The sequence below is a fragment of the Prunus persica genome, chromosome G5, assembly GCF_000346465.2.
Source record: "Prunus persica cultivar Lovell chromosome G5, Prunus_persica_NCBIv2, whole genome shotgun sequence".
Taxonomy (NCBI): Eukaryota; Viridiplantae; Streptophyta; class Magnoliopsida; order Rosales; family Rosaceae; genus Prunus; species Prunus persica.
In genome coordinates, this window is record NC_034013.1 from 11,915,201 (window position 1) to 11,926,490 (window position 11,290).

An 11,290-nucleotide genomic window follows, 5' to 3' on the forward strand; every position below is an offset into this window, starting at 1 on the left:
CAATCCCAAATAGTACTGCTTCTCTCTCTCTCTCTCTCTCTCTCTGTCTCTCGCTCTCTTCATGTTTTTGCTGAGGGGGATCTTTCTGTCCTCATCTTTCAGATTTTTCACTTCCTTTTTAGCTTCCTCTTCCACCCCCAAAGTTCACTTTTTTTGGGTAACCTAACGAGGTGCATATGGAAAAACCCATACATTATTTTTCTTTGGATTGTGGAGTTTGTGATCAGAAGTAATTGAGTTAAAAGCAAGGTTGAGCTCTTAATCTTCATTCTTCTTGCCATGCTCAATCTTATATTCATTCACTAGGGTATGTATTTTTATATATCTTATCACTAACATCGTGATGATGTTTGATCCATCCTCGACTTTGAATAGTGGTACGGCAACATATCTGTGTATACGCTTATGAACAATTTCTAACCAAAATACATGTGAATTCACCCATGAAAATCACATACATTATTTGTTCATAATAATCACGTTAATATAAGTGAATTCGACAATAAAAATCACATTTGCTGACAATCGCTCAAAAGCCATACAAATTGCCACGCTAGCATCCCCTGATCAAAAAGTGGATAGAAAAATTGACGACCCGATTCTAAAAAATTGATTTCCTTAGAAACTTCGAGCAAAACGAATAATTATTTTCTTAATGTAAATGGATCAGCATCGTCACCACCTCTCAGACTCACAGGTCAATTTTGTCGACTGAGTTTTGAATTTTGCCACAGAAGAGGGGCATACGAGCGTAATTCAAAAGCAACAGCAGGGGCAATTACAGAGTTGAACATCAAAAAGCTATATTTTGGCAGTATTCAGACTTGGTCTTAAAGCAAATCCGACGACGCCGACTATTATCATAATAAGGTGGTTCTATCTATCTACTGATACCGACACGTCACACAAGTGGCCCCACCATTTCACTTGTCGACTGCTATACGTGTTACCTTACCATTTCTCCTCCGGAAAAAAGTACAATATCAAATTCTCGTGATTTCATTTCATTGCCGCGAAAGATTTTCTCGCACACGTAAAAGCAAAATCAACCACAAAAGCGACGCCGTATTATTTCCGCTATTCACATAGTGGCGTCAACCCTTTTAGAATTGACCTCACGGTGCCGTCATAAATAAATAAATAAATAGTCTTCAAATAAGCATGTCACATGTCACATGGGCTTGAGCCTTAGAAGTGAGATGGTCGCAAGGCCTTGGTACAAAAAGGGCCCACATTTTCCAGAGGCAGTCCCAGTGGCCCCAGCCTGGCTGCCTAGTCAAGTATTGGGCAAACTCTAAACATGGTTTTTCCAAACACTCTTGGAAGGCTAACAAATTGCTGAACGCCAAGGTGCCATGGCAAGAAGACAGAGTACTAAGTTATCTTGCAAGTCACAGCACCTTTGGCATCAATGGCATGGGCCCAGAAATTGTTCCAAATCTTGAAGACCAACAATTTTGCATAGATAAAATGATCACATGTTGTGGCCAAAAGATCTTCAACTTCTGCAGTGCTACACTATTGACACACATTTGGTTGGCTGGTTTCACTTTCTTTTGTCCCCTCGAATAACCTAAAACTGAGCAAAAGGCAGCCGCCTACAACGACAGTCAATTGTTGATGCATTATAGAACTCACTTGCATTAGTGGCTAACAGCCGCCTGCCTGCGCACCCTTGCTCGACTGTTCTGGTATGAACAAACAGTATGTACATTGATTTGGAAGGAGTTAATTGCAATTAGTCGTTGCTAGCTAAGCTCATTTTTCACATGAAAGCAAAATGAGTCAAAGATGTAGTTAGACCAAAACCAGATAGTGTGGGGAATGACCAATGTCTCGTCAGGCTTCCCTTCTTCCCTTCAATGAGCTGGCTTGGACTATTTTCTTCTTCTTCTGTTTTTTTTCAATTATATTCCTCTGATGGCATGTTGGGTGGACCAGGTCGGTTTGACAATTTCTATTTCCCTAATGTTTTTGAACTGAGTATTTAGAGCCCCACACCTCCCAGATAAGGAAGAACAGCAATGAACCTTTTAAATGTGCTGCGTCAACCCATCTGTAGGTTTTTGTGGACTTTAAGAACCCTCAATTATTTTAGCACTCGAATGATTTAGAGAGATAACAACCTTTTATTCCAATTGGCTTTGATTGAGAAATCGGAAATTGAAATCTCTCTGCACATAAATTGAGTTCTAGAATTTCATTGCTACTTGTTATAATCATGTTGAACCCTCAAATTTGGGTAAGTTGACCAAATGCCGATGTGCCTCAGCCATTTTGCTTGACGATGAGCATCTGCAACAGGCTTGTTTTGATGCAACCTTCAACTGTCTATGGAGAGAGAAAGGGAGACCAAGTCAGAGCTGAGTTGGGTTTTTAGTAGTGTTTGAGGCCAGAGATTGGTCTTTGGGTCCACACCATGGAAATGGACCCAAGAAATTTGGCTCAAAAGTCTTAAAGAGTTGGGTGGAAGAATTGTATTATACTAATTTTTTGGGCATTCACGTAAGATTGTGGCGGTGTTGCATTATATGGTTGAATGGGGAGACAAAATCTAGGGTTGGGGATCCATAAATCAACCACTACTAATTGTCAGGTTGAAACCAGGTGTTCAGTGGTGTTTGCTGATGTCAAAAATTGGTGAACCAAGGTAAAATCATAAATGCACAATGTAACACAGTTTACCCATAGTCGGGCTGCATCAACGTTCAAAAATTCAGGTTTTCACCATATAAACTAGATAGTATTTATAATTTACAAGAAAAATGGGAGAGGTAAAGATCCAAAAATGAAAGTGAACGATGGGAATTACAATGAGAGGACTAAAATTGCTTTCTGACAACCAAAAGTGTTTCTAATATTGTTTGGCATAAAAGTTTAGAAGTGCTTCTGGGTCATATAAGCGCTTTCTGGAGAAGCACATAATGTGTGCTTCTTCATGAAGCACTTGGATTTCTTATAAAAATTTCAACATTTTTATAATTAAAGCACTTTTACTATAAGCGCTCATGAATAGAAGTGCTACTAAGAGAAGTAGTCCCAAACGAGGCCTAACACTTAGTGAGGATAAGCTTATTTAGGTGTGTCATTTTATCTCAAAAGACTATGGTGCAATTTAAGGAGAGATTCCACTTAACATACCTTGATAGGAAAATTAGGGTTCGTTTGGTATCCTACTTGGATCTAATTTTATAACTCAAAAACAAATTTGACCCAAAAACCTGTTTGGTAGACCCATTTTTAAATCCAAACCCAAAAAAAAAAAAAAAAAACACACCTATTATTAAAAACAAAAAAAGTGAGATTTTATAATTTCTCTGTCTCTCTCTCTAACCCTCGCATCTTTTTCCTTTTCTTTTGTTAATTTCAATTTGGGAATTAGAGTTTCTAATTTTTTGATTTTATTTTTAATTATTTTTAGATCTTAAAAATATTTTGGAGTTCAATACCAAACAAGTTTTTAAATCTTAAAATCACTATTTGAAAACTCATATTTTAAAAAAGAATCATAATTTTTTAGTTTACTTTTTTGAGTAGGATACCAAACAGAGTCTTACATTTCTTGTGTGATATACCTGTATTTGAGCCACAATATTTTCAAGTTTCCATTATTATTGTTAGCTAGTATCTTTAAGAATTAATGTTCCAATTTAATAATAAAATTGCAAGCAGCTCAGAGATGTATAGTTGAGCACATATGCACATTGTTTGCTCCTTTTCCCAAAGGTGAGGCTAAGCATATTCTATGCTTACATAGAATGCTAAGCATATTGCTTTATAGTGCTGCAAGTGCCATTTTGATTTTTGGGATTGTATCTTAAAAAAAAATAAACCAAAAAACAAAAATTGAAGTTTCTTTCTTTTTGGCTTTGATATACAAATAAATAGTCAAGATTTAACTAAAATTATGTTCGACGAACAAGGAGTGAACTCTAGGCTAGGCTAACTTAAATTTAATCAGCACTATCAACGGAGTCTAGTGTATTTGAAAATGGCCTTAACTTGCATACAAGAGGTCTCAAGTTCAAACTCTTATGATATTATTTTTGTGTGTGTGAAATCTCCCTCTCCTTTAATACTATCGCTTCTATTCAAAAAAAAAAAATAATAATAATAATAATCATCACCTCTCATTATTAGGCTAAATTTAGTTCCAATTAATGACCCATGAATTGAACTAGGTTACGGCCCAGTTCGGCCCACACCCGATTATCTTTCACATTTTCCGCCGAAACGGCTTGCGTACGCAGTCTTGGAAGTCCGGTCCATTCTGCTTCTTCACTCTCTCTCTCTCTCTCTCTCTCTCTGGCTTCTGAGTATCTCTACTTTCAAGTTTCAAGTCTCCGCTTGTTGACATTTGACATTTCACCTTTCAAAGTTTAAACCCCATTATTTTTTCTTAAAGAAGAATATATTTCCTGTTTGCTACGAGCTCAACCTTTGCTCGATGAGACGCAGAGCTCGTGCAGTCATTGAATCAACTAAGCTTATGCAAGACAAGCACAGAGAAATAGCATCTTATTCTAGGTAGGCAATCTGAATCCTAGTTGGAATGTCCTTCAAACAAGTTTTCTTTTTTTGCTTTTGTTTATGAATAATAAAGCTTTGTGATTTCACTTCTGTTTTTAATGTTTTGTCTCCAACTCCATTGGAAATAGGGTCTGGTTGTAGTGTAAAGAATTGGGTTTGCCTCAAATTATGGAGAAGAATTTTCTTCTGCTCGTTGGGATTTTGTTGTTACAGCTTGTGGTTCATTGCTCTGGTTCTGATTTGAAGGTAAAAGCATGAGAAAACTTTGTCTAATTGTAGTAAAGTTTATTGCTTTTCCACTTCTGTTTATTAGTTAGAGGTTTTGAATATAGGTAGAAGACGGTGCAAAAACTGATTTAGATCCAAAAGTTTCATTAACTTCGAAAAATTCGAACACTTCGGGTGATCAAACTAGCACGGATTCAAATGCTATTGACATTAAAAAAGTGAAGGAAGACAGAGATCAGGTTGGTGCATCAAAGGAGGGTGTTGGGAATGCTGTAGACAAGAGCAATCCAAGTAAGGAAGTCGGCTTAAAACAATCTCATGATGTGCTAAAGAGTGGGAGAGGATCGAGTGGGGGATTTAAAATGGAGGGTTATGACAAGAAACAGAAGCCCAGTGATGGGTTGGAATCAAAGCAATTGCCTAAGGAGGTGGATAATGGAGGAAATGTGGTCATTGTGAACCCTGTGAGGAAGGAGGGCCCTGGGACTGAGGAATGTGATCCAGTTAATAGGTGCACCGCTGAGGAGAGCAAGCTGGTTGCATGTTTGAGAGTTCCCGGAAATGGTATGTGCTACATTTTGTATTCATGGTAGCTTTATGGATTTTTCTTGTTTATGTTATCTATCCTAGGTGTTTTCTTATTTGTTTGATCTTTGAAACCCATGTTTTTTTTACGTATATATGCAGAATTTTCTGTAATGTCTAATAGGCTTATAATTGTATTAGTCTGCACTGGATATATAATAACAATTGACTAGAAGAAATGGTACAACACATCCTGGACTAACAGAATCAAACCGAATTATTGACCTTGTTAATAATTCTGTATGAAATAAATATACAGATATCTGAGTTTGTTCCTTTTATGCTTTCAGATCATTATTCATTTGGCATGCTGAAATATGTTTTATATTTTTTGAAGTCTGTTATGTTTTGCATTAATAATACTTGATTTACTGTGTGTTTGCATTTTTCAGATTCGCCTCATCTTTCACTTTTAATTCAGAACAAAGGTAAAGGCCCTCTCTTAGTTACCATTGTAGCTCCTGATTTTGTGGCGCTAGAAGAAACAAAAATTCAACTTGAAGAGAAAGAAAACAAAAAGGTAAGTATAAACAATACTAAAGAGTTGTTTGAATGATATTTTGACTAATAGAAGATTCAGCCTTATATTTTAATTGGATAGTGAGAATTTTTAAGCCCGGACACTCGGTTCCTTAATACATAAAGCGCCATAAATTCTTGACTGTCCAGATGTATAGAGTTACTATGCATTGGCAGAAAAAAAAACCCACACAATTAAATATTGCACAAGCACCAAGCATGCAATAGTCTAAAACAAGCACAATGCAATATTGAAGAAAGCTATTTCTTACATTGATGGCAAGGGTTTAACGGAAGCTAGAGCAAACGCTCTTACAGATACTGGTGGTCAGGGGATTGAGTAATGGCCTTGGCCTGGGACAAGCTTGGCTTGTAGTAGTACGAGCACAACCCCCTCAAATTTTCATGATAAAACTGTTGAACATGTAGCTCACTTCATTTTCTATCATGTTTGCTTTAGAAGATCTAGGCTAATCATTACAGGTCTTTGTTGGATGTTATAGGCTGTAATGATGAGCATGCTTGTTGCAAAAAGCTTGTCGCCATGTTAAGAACTGGGTTGTGACCTGATATAATTTCGATTATGCAGGTGAAAGTTTCTGTTGGAAATGGAGGAACTGGCAGTTCAATTGTCCTAAAAGCAGGAAAGGGTCATTGCGACCTTGATTTGAAGGACCTGATTACACACAGTTCCAGAAAGGAGCCTGAGAATTCTTCAAACCTAACCTATACAAACTTCCTGACACAAAGACCTACCATTGTGATTGTATTCTTTGCTTCACTACTGATATTGGCAGCGGCTTGGATGTGCATCAGCTTTAGACACAGGAGGCTCTCCAGCAATGGGTTTAAATATCAGAAGCTAGACGAGGACCTGCCAGTTTCGAATGAGGAAAAACCGGAGTTGCACATTAATGATGGGTGGGATAATACTTGGGATGATAATTGGGATGATGAGGAGGCACCCCACACACCCTCGATGCCAATTACTCCTAGCCTCTCTGGCAAAGGCCTTGCATCACGACGGTTGAACAAGGAAGGTTGGAAAGATTAGTTAATTAGGTTGAGAAAGAGATGATAGATGCATGTTCCTGTTTGTTATCTTATCTTTGTCATTCACAGAAAAATATCCGATTTTTCATTTCCCTAGCAGATATGGAAACTGGGAACAAGTTTTTTTTCCCCTTCTATACCGGAAGCTATCTGTCTTTGTGAACTTTTGCTTTTATACTGGATAAAACTTCATGTATGAGGATTGAGTGCAGTAGGGAAGTTAATTGCTTGATCCCTTACCCAACTAAAAAGAGAGAGAACACAGAACAACAAACAACAGAGATGCTTTGAATATGTTAAGTTTCAACTTATATTATCCAACTCTTTGGGCTTTATGGCATCAATCCTTCCGAGTTAAGAAGCCTTTTTTGGTAGCAACAAGGTTGAATCGGATTTGACCTAAGATTGCAGTGATGCCCAAATGATACCTGTGGATTTGTAAGCCTTTCTAGAATACATTCTTCTCCCTCTTGGACTTGAGGAACAGACTATTGGGTTAAGTTTATGCATTCTTGTTCATTTTAGAATTGTTGGGTTGGGCTGGGCTGGGGAATTGTCTTATGCAATCCCAATAGGTAGGCCAATCAGGTGAAAATGACTACGAAGAAATAAGTTTATGCCTTCTAACATTGCAGTTTCGGTTAGTATGCTAGATGGAGGCATGTTTGCTTTTCTCTTCATATTTACATACTAAGTCCCCATGTCAATTGTACTTTTTAACAAATTGCAGGCAAGAGTAGTTACCCTACACTCGAAGTTCTATATTCGAAAGCAACTCCGAACCGAAACTGAATGTCAACCTATATTTCCTTGAACAAACATATAAACTAGTTGACTTACGTCTATAATTCTCGAGACAAGTGTATGTAATTGGTGGACAATCAAAAACAAATTATATACTATTTTCTTTGCATATTGCATGTGTGTGGTGTATAAAAATAGGAATCTGATATGCTCATTTTGTCCTCTATTCATAATTTGGTAATTCAAATCCCGTTTCTGTATTCTTGATCATCATCACGTTCCCTCCCTCCTCTTCTATTCCTCTACATTGTCGTTTTTCCCAACCAACCCTTCAATCAAAACTTCCCAACAATACATACGATAACAGAAAAATCGCGGTTGTTATGGCCATGTGAGGCCTAGCGTCACCAGCGACCACCTGTGGGGTTTTGATTGGACCACCTCGACGGAGCACGTGGATGAAGCTTCGCGCGATGGGATGTCCCTTGGGGAGACAGCACGTGGAGGGCCCCACGGTAGATTGTCAGATCGCACGAGCCCTCACATGACCGAACTGCGCTGCTTCCTCCAGAAACAGACACCTGTGCTGGTGTCCGGAATTAACGGCCTGAGAATCAACGTTGGACGTGACTGGCGGGGGTGATTTGACGGCTGTGATCTGCGAACATGACATTGTAATCGTATTCTCGTCTTTATTTTGTCTACAAGTGGTGGTAAGTATTTTATTTTACGGTTGAAGTCCGCCGACGACCTTTTTGACTGCCCTGTATTTCATTGCATACTTTTTAATTATAAATTTGGCCCTTCTCTTCTAGATTTTTGGTTTTACATATTTTTTGCTTTTGGTGTAAAAATAACGATTTTGATCATCAGGATTACACATAAAAAAAAAATATAATTCAAGTTGTTAAGTGTAGTTATTCATGTATATAATGTTTTAACGTTTTATGTAGAACGGGATTCATGTTGTAAGGCGCTCAGATGAAGATAGTTCTAATATTGGTAATTTGATTGCTTACTGCATGATGCTTTTATCACATTTGAATGATTCTTTTTCTATCGTGTCTAGAGAGGTAAACGTAGTGGCTCATCAGTTAGCTTGTTATGCTTTGTCATTAGATAGTGTGTCTTTATTTATAGTAGAATTAAATACTTTTTGGGTCATTGAGTTTTACATCTTTTTGTCATTCGAAGTCACAGTACAGTTCTCACTCAATCAATTTAGATTTTAATGTAACACCAAATTTATGACCTTAATTGAATGCCTCGCTATATTCAAAGAAGATATTCCATGTAGAATAAAATGCGGAGAGACTAACCACAACTAAATATCAAAGTTTATTAGTCTGTTTTGTACCGTACGCGAAATATTATTCTAACTTTTTGGTCCAATTCTTTAACGCAACATAAAACGGGGGTAGTTTTTGTAATATCTATACTTGCTCCTCTTTAAAAATGGAATTCTTTTGAGTATTTAAATTAGATATTTAGCAGGCAGTTGGAGAAGAAACATATCTACATGCAAGCAAGGACGAATCTTTGCACGTATAGTCACAACAAAATATTGGGGCTATTGGGCCAATGAAATCCATTGCAGTTCAGTGGGGACGTAGGGTGCTGAGATTCGGATGTCGGCTTTTCATGTTCACTTTTTCAATTTAGAACTCAACTCCCTTTTTCGATTATTTTACATTCCTAAATCAAACCTAAAATCTTACACCTTTTTTAAAAAAATAAGAAAAACAAACTTATACAATATAGTGGAACATATATCATATTTATACAAATAGCGTGGATAGATTACAGATAGATTCAATTGAGAAAATTTTAAGTTAAAATATAGCAATGATTTTTGAACTAAGATTCGATTTTATTTTTCGTCCTTTAAATAAGTACAGATTCATCTATAAAAGACGATGTTACACCAGTTAATGAGCTTAGCCACCTTTTTTTTTTAAATACAAGTTTTAATGAAATATGTAATTGAGGGAGCACCATTATCATTGGAAAAGAGGTCGATGTCAATGTCATCGATTGATAGATAAACGTTTACATTAATGTAACATTTGTTTTGACAATTTGAAAAAGACATGCATGTGTGAGAATAACATCGAGTATATGTGAATGATTGGAACTCGTATTAGTTTAAGAATATTCTCGTTAAAAATAAAAATATAATCAAGTATTGATGATGGCATGCATTAAATTGGTTGCTTCTTCTTGTCATGGAGGTTGAAAGATATAGTCTTTTAAGGGGTCGTTTGGTACACAGGCTTGGCTTGGACTGGCTTGGACTAAATTTAGTATCATGTTTGTTTCATTTAATTCTAGTCTTAGATGAGATTGCTAATACCGGGCCCACCAAAAACACCTCCTTAAGAGGGGACTACTAATCCCATGTAGAAAGGGAGGATTAGCTAGTCCTATGTTTACCAATGTATGAGATGCATATATTATATTGTAATACTAATAACATATATTACTATTATTATTATTATTACATACACATATACTATAATGTACATATATACATGTATATACACATATACAAGGATATATATATATACACATATATACATATATACAGTCTTGATCTCTTGGACTACAAGGGTCCAAGAGATTTGTGGTCACTCACCGTTGAATGTAAATTCAACGGTTCACTCACTCTTGCACTCATTTTAAGAAACTTTTTTGAACCATTGGATTAATATCCAACGGTGGGTGACCACAATCTCTTGGACTCCTGTGGTCCAAGAGATCGGAACTGTACATATATAATATATATAAATACATATAGATATATACACATATATTATTATTATAATATACTCATATACACATACATATTAATATTATAATAATAGCATACATGTATACATGTATATATGTAATATATATTATATTATATATTAATGTACATATATACACGTATATACATGTAAATATATAAACACATATAAACATATATAATATATAAATACATATAGATATATACACGTATATTATTATTATAATATACCCATATACACATGCATATTAATATTATAATAATAGCATACATGTATATATGTAATATATATATTATTATAATACATATATATAAGTATATATACATATATGTGTATATATTATATCCATGTATGTATTATAGTATACATATACACACGTATATAGACATATACATTATATATTTATACTATATGTATATATATTATAATATACATATATACACGTATATACATGTATATTATTATTATAACATACCCATATATATTATCTATTATAATATACATATGTATATGTATATGTATTATACCCATGTATATATTATAATATATAGATACACCTATATACACATATATTATATACATGTATATACGTATATATATGTATATTATAATATATAACATATATACATATATTATACATATATTATATGTACATATGTATTTTATAATATATATAATATATATGTATATATACATACATATATAATATACATATATACACGTATATACATGTATATTATTATTATTATTATTATTATAACAGACCCATATATATTATATATTATAATATACATACATATATATAAATATATGTATATGTATTATACCCATGTATATTATAA

At 35.0% G+C, this 11,290-nt stretch overlaps 1 protein-coding gene across 1 annotated transcript; it reads left to right on the forward strand.

Annotated features, from left to right (window-relative positions):
• Positions 3,950-7,147, forward strand: LOC18776246. The gene is made up of 5 exons (XM_020564823.1): positions 3,950-4,527; positions 4,659-4,776; positions 4,863-5,322; positions 5,736-5,863; positions 6,452-7,147. The coding sequence occupies exons 2-5, from the start codon at positions 4,699-4,701 to the stop codon at positions 6,914-6,916; spliced, it is 1,131 nt and encodes a 376-aa protein (XP_020420412.1). The 5' UTR covers positions 3,950-4,527; positions 4,659-4,698; the 3' UTR covers positions 6,917-7,147.

Excerpts from the sequence above, each read along its gene's own strand:
- LOC18776246 (XM_020564823.1), top strand. The coding sequence starts at position 4,699 with ATGGAGAAGAATTTTCTTCTGCTCGTTGGGATTTTGTTGTTACAGCTT. Across the intron at positions 4,777-4,862 it reads GCTCTGGTTCTGATTTGAAG|GTAGAAGACGGTGCAAAAAC; the intron begins GTAAAAGCATGA and ends TTTTGAATATAG. Across the intron at positions 5,323-5,735 it reads TTTGAGAGTTCCCGGAAATG|ATTCGCCTCATCTTTCACTT; the intron begins GTATGTGCTACA and ends TGCATTTTTCAG.